Below are 15227 nucleotides of genomic sequence, written 5' to 3' on the forward strand. Positions count from 1 at the left end.
AGGTCAATTGATTTTTTTTTTTTTTTTGCGGTACGCGGGCCTCTCACTGTTGTGGCCTCTCCCATTGCGGAACACGGGCTCCGGACATGCAGGCTCAGCGGCCATGGCTCACGGGACCAGCCACTCCACGGCATGTGGGATCTTCCCGGACCGGGGCACGAACCCGCGTCCCCTGCATCAGCAGGTGGACTCTCAACCACTGCGCCACCAGGGAAGCCCAGGTCAATTGATTTTTGATAAAGAGACCAAAGTAATTCAGTGGGGAAAGTTTAGCCACCTGCTCAAGTTCAGAGAACTAGAATGCAGTGGAGCCAGAATTCAAATCCCAGGAGTTGAGCTCCTGAGTCTGTTTCCATCACTCCCACATTACACTGTCTCAATGCAGAGAGCAACCATGCCAGAGGGGACTCAGGTGGGGTCCCATCAGCCCTGTGCCAGGTACCTTCCACAGGTTCCCTCTCAGCCTTTAGCACCAATGCCTTAATGTCAGGTCCACGCATTACTCCCATTTCATAGAGGAGAAAGCTTGGATGGAGTCACCTAGGGACTCAGTAGCTGACCGGGGATCTCTCCATAGCTGCTTTGTGACAAGTAACAGAAATGACAGGTGAGGAATAACAAAAGTGATAATAAAATCAGTTGGAAATACAAAGAGGGTTCTGGAAATTCTATAAGCCACATATGAGAGCTTTTCTCTGGGATGCAGAAAGGGAAGAGTGAAAGGGCATGATGAAGTTCTTTCAGAAATCTAAGTCCCTGAAGCCAAAACACGCTGAGAGGACCCCACAGCCCTCACTTCAGAACCTCTGATTTTCCGTGATGATTCAAAAGATACGAGAGAAGACTAACTTGGAAAGGGACTCAACGTTTAGTGTGAAAAGGTCTGTTTTCTCAGCACCGTCGATGGCTGGACGATGGGACCCCAGTTTGCTATTCCTGAGCCCTAGTGGCAACAGGGTTCCTGCTCCTCTGAGCCAAGTTAAGAGCGGCAGGCCAGCTGGACTGCAGTCTAAGGGCTCTGCCACTAACAGTGTGACTGTGTAAGACATTTAACCTCTTTTGGCCTCATCAGTGAAATGGGGATCGTAACTGTATCCTTTACACAAGGGTTGTTTGGAGGATTTGACAGTAAGTACACAGCACGTGGAGCAGTGTCTAGAACTCTGTAAGTGCTTAAGAAATGTTCTGTTAGGTGTCAGTATATTTTTGATGTAGTTATGACATCAAACCATAGCTTCTTGTTCCATATTTATTTTGGAGACAGTGTGGCATTACAGAAAAAGCCTGGGTGTTTCAATTAGATGCACCTGGGTTACATTCCTGGCTTAGCTTCTTCCTGGGTGCCTTCCTCTCTCTTGAGTCTCAAGTTTCTTTATTGTTAAAAAATCCTTATCCATAAATGGGGCTCATGTTACAAGGCTGAGGTAAGGATAAGAGATATTAGAGTTTAACAAAGTGCTTCTCACTGTGCCTGTCACATACATCATCATAGAGTAAATGGGAATTCATCTTATTTTTACTATTTCTCACTTCTGATACCAGAAATGTAACCTAGCTCTTTGACTACTGTGCCAGGCAAAGACAACTTAAAAAAAGGCTTACCCTCTTTAGAGGCAGGCTTCAAGAACCTAAGAAATGTATTTTCCACCCTAAACTAGTAGAGCATCAATGTTACTTCTGGTCCCATCAGACTGGCAAATGCAACAGCTCAAACTAAAAATCTGCCTGGAATTTTATCTTAAGTTGCCTCTTAATATAATTTCATTGTAGAATACAAAGCTCTAGTACAGGACCCATTTTCTTTTCTTTTTCACTTCCTTTCTGCATGACCTACAGCTGCTAGAAGAGCCATCACAGGTGCACACTGTGATTTTTGCTTCAGCAATTATCCTGCTCAGTGTACACCCTCCTCCCTCCGCTCACTTGGCAGAAATGCCTGAACAGTGAGGGAATGATTCTCATAGTGTTTCTACAAAGAAGATCAGAGGGTATGCTGGGAACCTGCACCACAGGGAGGAAACTCCAACCTAAGGAGACTGTGGTAAACCAAAAAGCAACGGGATCTCCAGGTTCTGGTTACTGAGGGCTAATGGCCTTACAACACCCTCCCTGTAAAAACTGGAAAAAGGAGTCTTCCCAGTTACCTGCAGCTACTTATAGCTGACAATCAGACAAAGAGAGTGAAACAACACTGCCTGTGCCTAATTCCTGCACTTTCATACACACCAAATCACGTAATTCTCACTATACTCTTGGACACAGCTATTATTCCACCTCACCACACTTCACCCTGCTTGAAAGTAGAGTAGCTGATGGTAGAATCCAGACCTGTTCAAAATTTTACTCCATTATTCTATTTCTAAAGAGAAGTAATAAGAACCAGTAGATACTGCCATCTCTCTTTCTCTTCATCTGCGATGTGACTCACTTGGAGAATCTAATGAAAGCAAAGACTGTCAGAGAAATACAGTAGTACACAATATTTTCATACATGTTGGTGGCTGTCAAGGACCTTGTGAAGTTCACAGGTCCTAAGGGGTTCAATATATTATGTTAAGTCCCCTGTAAACCCTCAATAGCCTAAGCCTATCTCCAGAGCCTCAGGAAAATCAACAAGCAGAAAAGTAATCTTAGGAGCCTGAAGGGAAACGTAAGTCAGGTGCTGCCAAACTTTGTCCAAGCGCCAAAGCCAGCCTGCCACCTATTCTCGTAAATAAAGTTTTACTGGAACACAGCCATGTGCATTCGTTTATTTATTGTGTAGGCACCAATGGCAGAGTTACATAGTTGCAACAGAGACCATGTGGCCCACAAAGCCTAAAATATTTACTATCTGTCCCTTTACAGAAAACGTTCGCCAACCTCGACCTAAACCATGAATGAGAGAGTGCACTATGGGAAGCCTGTAGTATAGAAATTGGACAAACACCCTGCCAGGAATGCCATCATCTCAAACCTTTTAAGATTAGGAGAAGCAAAGAAAAACAGAATATCTGCCAACAGAAATTCCTGATGAAATTGCAAGCTGCGGAGGCACTGAGCTTTATTACAACTGGCAATGCTTATCCAACAGGCACGTGATGTGCAGGATGACAAAATCTGTTCTTGTCTTAGGGGTAAGTTAAGGAAATTATAGTGATTAAATGCTACTGCCAATTGCAATAACATAAGAATAGCCAGAAACACCTTTCAATCAATGTCTGGAAAGGCGTTCAGGGTTTGCTGTATAATGAGAGAAGAATGCGGTAAGGAGGCCTTAATGAGATCATGGATGATCCTGAAGGAGAGGAGGGAACAGTACTGACAAGAGCAAGGTGGATCATAAGAGGGAAACACTAACTAGAACAACAAACACTAAAATTCCAGGATTTCACTTGATTAAGGGAGAAGTGTTTCAATATAATCATCCCTTCAGACAAGTCAGACTTACGTTATCCAGGTCCTTTCGCAGTGCAATCTTACTGGTCACCAGCTCATGGGCTAAGTCATCATTTTCCTGTTCCAACCTCATGTTAGCTTCTTGTAGACGCCTATTCTCCCGCTGATGGGTAAAAAGAAACCAGTTACACACATAAAAATCAGATGGAAATGACAACTTCTCAGGTTAACCCCCAAAACTAATTGCTGAGTCCTACGGGAATCACGGGAGATGTGGCTGGTCCTAACGTGCTGCCAGTCAACAACTGCTTACTTTCTATCTCCACAGAGAAATACTTAAATTCAAGTGACTGTCAAGCAGCTACTTCTTATTAACTGTGACAAAAGCCCACCGAACTGTAACAAACTAGGCTGCTAGTCTGAAGCAAAACAAATCTTGCTTTCTCATTTGCAAACTCAAACTGAAACTGGACCCTAGAAATAGTGAAACTAAATTTTAAAAAGAACTCACTAAAGCTAGTTACAGGCACAATTATGTAAAATGAAAGGCTGAAAACACTTCACATCACCTAGGCCGTAAACAAACCTCAAATCGCTCGATGGGGTCTTCTTGTTGGGCCTGCTGTTCCCTCATGGTGTGATATTCTTTTTCATATTTTTTCAACTTCTTCTGACTAATCTGTAGGATAAAGCACAGCACAAATTAAAAAGTATCAGAGGGGCTTCCCTGGTGGCGCAGCGGTTGAGAGTCCGCCTGCCGATGCAGGGGACACGGGTTCGTGCCCCGGTCCGGGAGGATCCCACGTGCCGCGGAGCTGCTAGGCCCGTGAGCCATGGCCGCTGAGCCTGCGCGTCCAGAGCCTGTGCTCCACAACGGGAGAGGCCACAACAGTGGGAGGCCCGCGTACCGCCAAAAAAAAAAAAAGGATCAGCAACGGGTGGGTGCTTTCAGGGCTTGCCCTGAAGACCAAGACCTCTGCTGACCTGGGCATCCCAAGTTACTATGAAAGTGGTGTTTCCTGCACATGAGCCCAGGACCTAAAATTCTTACTCAATGACTACCATCATGTCCATGGGTCTGCTGGGGATAACTGGTTGCTGAAGTTTTTACCAGTAGTCAGAATGAGCACCCAACAGATAACCCCTCCTACCTGAGCTCTAGGTCTGACTGTCCATCTTCCTCCTCCTCCTCATGGGCCACTTCTTTAGCACATACCAGCACTGCTGCAGGTGCTTTCATTCTGTGACCTCATGACAGCTCTACAAGGTACGGCATTAGTATCCTCATTTTAGAGGCAAGTGAACTGAGATATAAGGAAGTTACGTGACTTGACCAAAGTCACTCAGTTAGCGACCAGCAGGTTCAGGATCTGAGCCCAGGCCGCGAGGCATCATCCAAAGTTCAAGCTGTGGCTACCTCACTGTCCTACCATCTACCACTTTCCTTTCAACTAGCACCTTCTGTGCTGCCTGTAAACAGGCACAGTTCTCTCTGCCCTTAAACACACAGTTCTGCTGAGCGTTCTATTTAGCTGCTCTTCCATCCCATTAAACTACTGTCTTCTTTCTCTCAAGCTTCTTCTTACCAACCACTACAAACTACTACACTGCTGACTCACAAATCTGACTTTTAGCCTCCAGTTCCTAGGAATCACAGAGCTAGTCTAGTCCAACTTCCTTAGTTTACAGAAGAAAATACTGAGCCATAGAAAGGGGATGGGACAGGCCCAAGTTTTTGGCAGGCTGATGTCAGCATCTCCAATCCCTGCTCCATTCTTCCCTTTCTGTCTTACTCGAGCTGCCTGGTGTTCCTCTCCAACTGATTCTGTGGACACCTGGCCCTGTCGGGCCGTTTACAGGCCTGCCTCAATTAGAGTTTGCTCCTGGAGTTTGGCTGCTGCCCGAGGGGAGGCAGCTAGGAGCCGTGCAGCACTATGCCCCGGCTGCAGTCTATAGAAAGATGCCCACTAAACACCTGGGGTGAGGCCACAAGCTGGAAACGGACATCCCTAAACCTAGATCTTCTGCGGTTTAAGGCCAATGCTGGGGTGAATGTTTATCGTGCGTGTAAGTGATTCACAAAGCACTTAAATAGAACAACTTTGTGATCAGTAAATTTATAAACAATCCTAACAGATCAATAGCAGAGGAACAGAAACTAAATGAGGCTTGTGGGCAGCAAACATTTCCTCCCAGTACTCTGCTGTCAGTCTGTATAAATGACAAGGAAGGGCAGGGATACAAGGCTCCCCTCGTGCTTTATAAAAAAGAGAACTGACACCAAATCCTACAAAACATTCTCACAAATCTTCAGGATTCTTCAACTTGTCATTCTCATGCTGGGGTAAGGAAGAATTAACATTTTTCTCATAAACATACATTTTAAAAGGCTAATTACAAAGTAATTTTTTCTACCTTTCATTAGCCTTTATTATAAATGTCTCATTCTCAGAGCAAAAGGGTTGATTCTCCCTCACACTGTAAGAGCAGTTAGTGTGTAGTAAGTGCCCCAGACATGCCAGGCCCTTCACACATGTCACCTCATTTGGTTCTTTCAGTTCTGTGATAGGATATGGGCATTTCTTTGTGTTTCCTATGCTTCTACATTTTCTACATTGAGCATGAATTACATTTATAATTAAGCTAACAAAGTGAACGCTGTTTGAAAAACAATTCTCATACCCTGGGCTTCTCTGAGACAAAGCTCTGCTCACTTCTCTACGCAGAGCTTGCTGGTCCAGAGTTCTGACTTCTTTCCCAGCTGAGACTTGCCTTCCCAACTCTCAGCCTCACTTCTCAGTCTCTCTCTTCTTCCCTCTCTTTCCCTTGAATGCCTTACCCCACCCCCTCCAACCCCATTACAAACAAAAAATAAACAAACATAACACTGCTTATAATGGGTTCATAGCTGATCCTGACTTCCGGAGCATGTGGCTGCATACCAGAGTCAACTAGTTCAGGTTGCCTCTGAGGCAGAGACCCTGTGAAAAAGACTGATGCCTGAATGAGGAACGAGAGGTATCAGCAGCAAAAGCAGCAATTCAAGTGTCCTTATGAGGCAGCACCCAGGAAAGACCAGCACCTCTCAGCCCGCCTGTCCCATTATCAGTGCCTTCTCCAGGTCAGAACTGCGTCTCACTCACTGTTGTCCCCTGCGCATGCACAGAGAGCGCCCAGAAATGCTTGCTAAATTAATGAGAAGGGAACCCACACCACCACCCGCCCCGCCCCTTTGCATCAACCTGTCTTCTACATGGAAATGGCATCCAAAGCGAACGTACACTGCAAGCCTGGTCCCTCTGCCTGTGCAACCCTGTGCCTGGATCACTCCTCTTCACCTTTCAGATCAGAGCTCCACATCACTTTTTTTTTTTGTTTTTTTTTTTTGGCTGCATTGGGTCTTCGTTGCTTGTTCCTGGCAGGCTTTCTCTAGTTGCAGTGATCGGCGGCTGCTCTTCACTGTGGTGTGCAGGCTTCTCATTGCAGTGGCTTCTCTTTTTGTGGAGCACGGGCTCTAGGTGCGCAGGCTTCAGTAGTTGTGGCACGTGTGCTTCAGTACTTGTGGCTCGTGGGCTCTAAAGTGCAGGCTCAGTAGTTGTGGCACACGGGCTTAGCTGCTCCGCGGCAATGTGGGATCTTCCCAGACCAGGAATCAAACCTGTGTCTCCTGCATTGGCAGGTGGATTCTTAACCACTGCGCCACCAGGGAAGTCCCTCCACATCACTTCTTAGTGAACCCTTCCCTGACAGTCTCTTCCCCCTATCAGGCTTGGTCTTTCATTATATATTCTCATAGCGTCAAGCCAAATCCTCCATGGCAGCTGTCCAAGTTCACAATTATTTATTTATGTGCTTACTTGATTAACTGTCTTCCCACTAGGAAACAGGCCACATCTGTTTTGCTTACCACCATACCTCTAGCGCCCAGCTCAATGCTTGGAACATAATCGGAACAGTCAGCTGTTGAACAAATCAAAGTCAAAGGCCTTCCTTTTAACCCAATAAGGATGCAAGCAGGGACATTTATTGATCCAATAGTTGAGCCCCACTATGTGCAGTGTTCTTTGCTAAGCATTAATGATACGAAGATGTACACAGATCAGGATATGCAAACTCCACAAGGGCAGGAACTCTTTAAGCACTGTGAAATTCCTAATACCTGGCACACAGTAAGCATGAAAATACTTAATGAAGAGACATAGTCCCCACGGTTCATTTTGCCTGTCTCTTACTTCTACCACGAAAATTTTAACTGAATTCAAGAAGAAGAGAAGCTATGGAATCAGCCGCAGATCTCTGAATCACACCCGCTGTTGGCTGACTCCTATCAGAAGGCTGTGGAAATCACGGCTTCACACACAGAGGTATTTTTGCCTTCAAAGACGATTAAATTTGAAATCTGTTCTGTTTAAATACACTTTCAAGGAAGAAAAAATTCTAATAATTTCCTGGGTTAAGGCTGAGTTTGTAATTTAGGTAAAACCAATTTTATACCTCATTGCAATTAGTACAAGGTTCTTAACACTGTTTGAGACAGTACCACTTTGAATGTCCCCTGAGAGCCATGGTTCCCACAAAAAAAGCACAGAAGCTAACCCCCACCCCACCCCCAGCAATTCAACATTCTACACACCATTTCAGAGGGCTCATGGGCTCCCTGAGGCCCATCCATAGTCCCAGGTTAAGAAACCCTGAATTAGAGAGAAGGCGGAGACTTGGAACATGCCAGTTTGATATTTTGGTAGAGGTAAAAATTAGTCTAAAACACCTTTCCTTTGGTCACTCACTTATCATGAATCTGTCACAGGAATTGGATAAGGTTCTCTCTTAAAACATGTGCTACTTGCCCTGGGAAAGCTGGCCCCCGATCAGGCCGTGGAACAGGCAGGGATGTCGTGGCCCACACTGATGGAGAAAGAATGAGAGTGGCTGCTGACCTTGGTGGGAGTGAGGTAGTACCGTCGGCCAGTAAGAACTTGGACAGACCAAGGCGTGAGTCCTGGCTCTGCAGATGACTTACTGTGTGACTGAGGGCAAGCTGCCTTATCTCAGTCTCAGGGTCCTCATCTGTGAAAATCCCAACAGTCCTTATGAGAACTACTGTTATGAGGATCACATGATATAAAACACATAAAGAGCTAAGAAGAGTACCTGGCTGGCACACAGTGAAGTCTTTTTAATAAAGGGTGGCTGTAACATTATTATTATCTGCTTTTCTTCTCTGAACATGTGCTGCAAACAATGAGCCATTTAAACAAAGTCCATTTAACACAGAAGAGTAGGAAACAGGCTGCTGATAGGAAATATTAGGAGTTGATTCTGAAGTTTGGTTTAAAGTCCCTGCAAGGGGCTTCCCTGGTGGAGCAGTGGTTAAGAATCGCCTGTCAATGCAGGGGACACGGGTTCAATCCCTGGTCCAGGAAGATCCCACATGCCGCGGAGCAACTAAGCCCGTGTGCCACAACTACTGAGCCTGAGCTCTAGAGCCCACGAGCCACAACTACTGAGCCCACGAGCCACAACTACTGAAGCCCGTGCACCTAGATCCCGTGCTCCGCAACAAGAGAAGCCACCGCAGTGAGAAGCCCGCGCACCGCAACAAAGAGTAGCCCCCTCTTGCCGCAACTAGAGAAAGCCCGCGTGCAGCAACGAAGACCCAATGCAGCCAAAAATAAATAAATAAATTTTTAAAATAAATAAAAAATAAATAAAGTTCCTGCAAAAGTCAAGAATCCCTGCTGGGCTGGACTCACAGAAAGTCCAGTGCAGGTGGGAGGTTGAATGTTAGTAGCTCTGCGTGGCAGGATTGGAGTTATGTTGTGTGGGTGAGTGTGTGGGTAGGAAGAGGTCTGGCACATTAAGGAGATCCTGACCCCAAAGTCCTCGTTGCTAAATAAAGAAATCTGACACAAGTCCATGGTTCTTTTTCAGTTAGTGATTACAAGAACCTGAGATTTACATAAAAGTTTCAAGATAACAAGCTACCGCTACATCTACTATTTTCTTTAATCATCAAAACGACTTTCTGAGATGCGTACAGCAGGGATTATCACCCTCATTGTACTGGGGAACTGAGACCTCGCTAGGTAAAGTGACTTGTCTAAAGTAAAGGACCCAGACTGTTCAGCAGCAATGCCAGCACAAGAATGCAAGTCTGGGGTGATTCTTGTTTTTTACCCATCTCTGTAGCATGCCCAGTACTGAGCACAGTATATTCTTGGCATAGAAAGCAATCTACAAATGCTTGTTGACTTGAACTGACTTAAGGAAAGCAGATACCTGGGCAGAGGAGATCAAAACAGCCTGGGCCAAAAGAGCACTGGTGTGTGAAGGATGATGATAATATCATCAGAAGAGCAGCCACTACTTTAAAGGCATCGTCTTATTTCTCTCTCTACAACCCTGCTGTGCTAACCTACCTTAGTTCACAAAGCAGAGGCAGAGCCAGCTTGAGAGCCAAGGTTTGTGGGACTCCACTTGAAACAAATCAACATTCTATTTGATTTCTCAGCCTTTTTATTTAATTTATTCAAACAGTTCAGGCTCACACTCCCTCAAAGATAACTAAATAGAATTAGGCATCCTTGTTCTACCATCAGAGTATTTTTCTAAAATGCAAGAAGCAAATTATTAGCAGACGAATCACATGCAGATAAGGACCAAGGGAGAGGAACTCATTAAAATAAAACAAGAAGGTAGTGAACACTGCTACCCTTGCAACAACCAGCAAACTTTAGGGTTCAAGGCAGAGAAAGAGAGAACCCACTCAGAAGCTTCCTCATGAAATCCAATTCTAAAAGGTAGGAACACGTAAAGATATCTTGTAAAACTAGCCAGGTCTAGTTATAAGGAAAATGGAACTCAGCTACAGTGTACAAAAGGTAAGTTTCAACACTGACATAGAGACTGAGTTACCCATCATTATATGATAAATATCACCAAAAGTGGACCAATAGAAGTAGCTCTTGTCCCATTCATTCAATCCCTCAGGTACAGTAAAGCACAATGATGATAAGCATTGACTTTAGAGTCTGAAATTCCTGGGATCTAATCTCAATTCCATCCCTGACTTTGTGCCCTTTGGGAGTTTTCTTCAATTCTCTAACCCTCAGTACACACATCCATAAAATGACCTCATATGGTCACTCTAAGGATAAATTCACTATGTGTAGACACTATACAAGCTTCTGTGAACATATCAAGAAAAAAGACTGATGAAGTCACTACAAACACAGAAGTTAAAACCCAAACCCACACTAACTACACAAATGATTTGAGCGGAGAATGAAGTTCAAACTAGTGCTGCTTTTAGGCTCATGAATAAAAACATGCCCTGAGGGCAAATATCCCCAAATGCCAAAGAGTTTTCTGTTTCTCCAAATAGCAAATGGTCAGGATTACATTAATTGACAGATATTACTATTTGGTTTTTGTAATAATATCTTTTCTTACAGGTAGTTTGAAGCCTAGCATATTCACTTTATGTTTGACATAACAAATTCCAATGAAGCCATGGTTCAGAAATTCCATTTCACATCAGGCAGGATTCTACAGCCAATGGGTCAAGTATTCAGATTTGATCTAAGAAACCCACTGAGCCATCTCTTTTAGCATAGTTCCTGCTGCTTCTAAACCAGCCTCACGTATCAGACTTGTTCTCAAAATTCCTGTATAGACACACAAAGAAACAGTTGCTCTCACATATTTCTTGAGTCAAAACTTAAAAGACCTAATTATTTTTTTCCCATTTCCCTCCACTAAAGATGATGCATGGCACAGTTATGGGTATGAAAGGGCTGTGGAGCTCCTAGGACCATTCCCGATCTCCTGAACAATCTATTTAAAGTGAAATTCCTTTTAGATCTTATATCACAAGTGGAAACAACTTTTCCATCTCAGGTCACTGACCCATGGAGGGAGAGAAATTCAACAGACGGCTATATGAGTTTTGATGTATGTATGTATGTTGTTAAATTTTAGATTAAGAGCAGGGGTCTAAAACTCTGTAAGAAATAAAAAAAAAAATTCGGTCCCATAATAAATTAAGGAGAAGAAGGGGAGAAGTAAAAGGGAAGAAAGGAGAGAGAGAAAAAAAAGGAGAGGCAAGTAAAGACAGATACTGGGAGAGATTGATGGAGAAAAGGAAGACGCAGGCACCGAGAGGACAGTGGACCTTTCTGGGCAACACACCCACCTTGTGGCCATTGCAGATACTGCTGCACCAAACTTGGTTCCTGCCGCCTTCTGAAATAAGAGGCCATGCAACAGGGCGGAAAGCCTTGGGAGCACGCAGTCAGAAGGCCTGAGTTCCAACAGGGCTTTTGTCACTGCCCAGTCAGTATCAGCCGGGTAAGTCACTTGGCTTCTATAAGCCTCAGTTTCCATACTTGATTTGCCCTTTGCACCTCACAGGGTACTGTGAGGAACAAATGAGATTCTTATAAAATCTGTACAAATACTGGAAATTACAACACTGTAACTGCTAAAACACAACAAAAGACAACAACAAGAATAGGTATCTGTTTCCTGGACTGGCATGTGAGGTAAAGCATTCCCTATTCCCACCTTAATTAGGAAGTACAACTGAGAAAACTGAGTCACAATTTTTTTTTTTAATTAAAAAATAATGGAATGGGATTGAATGAGTTACAAGGCCAATGTTCCTTTCTAAATTCTACACCAAGAAATTCAGAAGCTAGTTTCCAAAGCATTCACCTAGCAGGAATCCCCTTTTCCATGGCTAGAGGGTCTCCAAACAACCAGAAGATACTATGCACTCTCTGTGCTGACTGAGGCCCTCCTCCATCATGCAGTCTACGTAACGCAGGGCTCATAACTGAGCTTGCCAATGATTTCTCTTATTTTTGAGCTGACAAATTATCACTGTGACTGAAGTCCTTTGCCAATAATTGGCTCAACTATTGCCTATATCTCCTTTAATATTTTTTGGTGTTAAGTATAGCTGCCAGAGTGAAACTAATCATCACTAACTAAACTGTACACACCATATCCCACCTTTTAACAGAAAAAGCTCACTCTCTCATGTCCTGGTGAATCTGTAGGCTTTCCGTGATGAGTCAATTTCAAGAAAAATTACTATTTTTCTCACCTGAAACCATGTGCAAGTAGGGGAAATCATCCAAAGTGTACCCTAGCCATGCAGGGCTCTCCAAGACCAAAAGGAATTACGTATCTAAGCAAATAATAACGTGTGCTGTGCGGCCTTGTCTACCTTAATTCTTTGGAAGCAAAGGCAAGGAAAAAGACATTAGACACCTCCCATCTGGACTTTGGAAATAAACAATCCATTTATTATTAAAGTGTTTCAAGCTAATGAAAACCCAAAAGGTAAACCTTTAGCTAGAAGCTATTTTTAAGCCTTGCCCAAATCCATGTTAACTCTTCTTTGTAAAACACTTGGAAGAAGCTCAACAGAATATTCATTTATTCACTCATTCAACCAATATTTACATGTCAGATCCTGTTCTTGTGCTGGGAATTCAGCAATAAACAAACGAGATAAAGTCCCCTCTGTCACAGGCTTAATTCCAGCATGGGGACAGGGGGCACGCAGATAATAGTCAAACATATAAAATAATGTTAAGTATCAATAAGTGACATGAAGAAAATATGACAGGATAAGGAGATAGGGTGTAAAGAGTTGGGGGGAGATGCTACTTTAGACACTGTAATCAGAGAAGTCCTCTCTGATGACATGATCATTGAGCCTAAGACTGAATGAGGTGAGGGTCAAGCCATGTGGACAGCAAGGAGAACAACATTACAGGCAGAGAGACCAGCCAGTACAAAGGCCTGCGGAGGGAACATGCTCAGCATGTCTGAGAACAGCAAGGAGGCCAGGGTGTCTGAAGTGGAAAAGTGTAAGGGGGAAAAGTAGTAGTAGTTGAAATCACACTGTCAGAGGTGAGACGGTGCCAGGCCTTGCATGCCAAGGCAAGAACCTGAGTTTTATTCTGAGATAAGAAGCCATTAGTGTTTTAAGCAAGAGAGAGATGAGATCAAAAAGAGTCTGGGAGGAAATCACTGTGGAAACAGAAGGACCAAGGAATCGACTGCAATATTCCAGAAGAGAAGTGATGAGATGGTTAGACTTGGGCATTGGTGATGAAAGGGTTGAGAAGTGATCAGATTCAGGATATATTTTGATGATAGGGCTTGGATGTGGAATATGAAGATGTTAAGTGTGAAAGAAAGAATAGAAGAGGATGGTATTAAGTTTTCAGGCCTGAGCAATGAGGTCCCACAAACTGGAGATGGGGACACTGAGGAAGAAGCAGGTTTTGGAGGGGAAGAAATCATAAGTAAGAGTCAGCATCCTTCTGTATGCTAAACCAGGTTGGGACAGAAAGCAACTCCAAGAAGCTCAGAGCTCATTTGGCTGTGTGCTGTGTGCAAACCCATCACTGGTGGAAATGTTACTGAAAAGAGTTTGTTTCTGCTTGAAAAACCAGGGAGGAAATAATCATAGTAGTAGCCATTATTTCTTAAACCCTTACTAATTATCAGGCACTAAGGTAAGCACCGTACAATCCTCACACGTAAAAACACTTAATCACAGTACCTAGCACATGGTAAAATATCATTAAATGTTATCCATAATACTTGTGAAGGATGTAACATTTTACATTGAACGATAACTTTAATGATTATTTTAATTTCTAGAAGTTCTATTTCCTTTCCCTCCCCCCCAAATCCCCCATTCACTTTATATCATGATTCCTATTTTTTATCAGGCTAATATGTAGTTTTTGTATTCCTGCTTTTACAAACAGGGTGGCCATTCTGAAGTCCTAACTTTATGCAGAGATTTCAGTTTCATTTTGGGGCCTCCAGAAGGCCCCAAATCATGTCTTGTCTTCGTGAGTAGTAAAATCCTAATACCTACCTCTGGTTCTATATTCCCTTGGAATGCTCTTTCATTATCACACACAATACACTGAGCCACTTTGTTTAAGGCACCTGGGTATTTCTCTTTTTTCTTTCAAGTTCATCCAGGTATTTAAACATTTCTTGGATTATACTTTATTTAGCATCTCCAAATGTTTAAAGAAGGGTAGCCTGAGTTAGCTCAGTCTGACATATAACCAGAACCAGAAATCCAATATTACTTTACAGATGAGGAAATTGTGCCTTAAATAGGTGAAATAACTTTGAATTCAGATCTCTCTCTAATTCCCAGTCCGTACTCTAATTCAGTAGATAGTGAAGCTTCTCTCCTACCACATCTGCCCCTGACACACTGATCACAATTCTACCCTCTGGAGACACACTGAGTAAATATGACAGTCAGTCTTTTATGCACCCTATAAGCAACTCAATACAGCTATTTATTCTGTCTCCCATTTGCCTCCACCTCTCAAATTCCAAACTAAACTCCCTCAATTACTTTTTCTTCTTTAAAAACAAAACTTTTATAACATGAACACAAGGAGATTCTTCTTTTTTTCTAACCTTAAAAAAATGATACAAATCATAAATGCTTCACTGGAAGTGATAAATAGTGAATAAGTTTCCTTCATGTATTATTACTTTCATTTTAGGGAATTTCTGACCATAACAACAAATACTGAAAGTTAAAGGACAGCACAGTAGAAATCATGAAACCTGATATTTAATTCATAGGCTGTAATATATATGAAAATATTTAGAAAATTATACAATACAAAAGAAAACATTATTATTAATGTACTATAAATGTTGACAATTTGATCAGGAAGAGTGAGACATTAACAAAGGAATCTAAATTAATGCAAAAATGATTTTACCTTCATGTTGCAAGCTAATTCCATCAGTTTTTTTGCATTTTCTTCTGAGCGATATCTCTTAGG

The 15227-nt window shown here is 43.0% G+C and overlaps 1 protein-coding gene across 1 annotated transcript in view; it reads right to left on the bottom strand.

The window, feature by feature from the left end:
• RABGAP1 (RAB GTPase activating protein 1) overlaps nucleotides 1-15227 on the bottom strand; it is a 146000-nt gene that overhangs the window by 12633 nt on the left and 118140 nt on the right. Inside the window, exons 16-18 of the mRNA XM_082656281.1 lie at nucleotides 15165-15221; nucleotides 3965-4057; nucleotides 3431-3541 (exon numbers count right to left, since the gene is read on the bottom strand). Of these exons, the coding sequence (XP_082512407.1) occupies nucleotides 3431-3541; nucleotides 3965-4057; nucleotides 15165-15221 (261 nt within the window). The remainder of the gene's footprint in view (nucleotides 1-3430; nucleotides 3542-3964; nucleotides 4058-15164; nucleotides 15222-15227) is intronic.

The sequence above is a fragment of the Grampus griseus genome (genome assembly GCF_964374135.1).
Source record: "Grampus griseus genome assembly, chromosome: 6".
Classification (NCBI taxonomy): domain Eukaryota; kingdom Metazoa; phylum Chordata; class Mammalia; order Artiodactyla; family Delphinidae; genus Grampus; species Grampus griseus.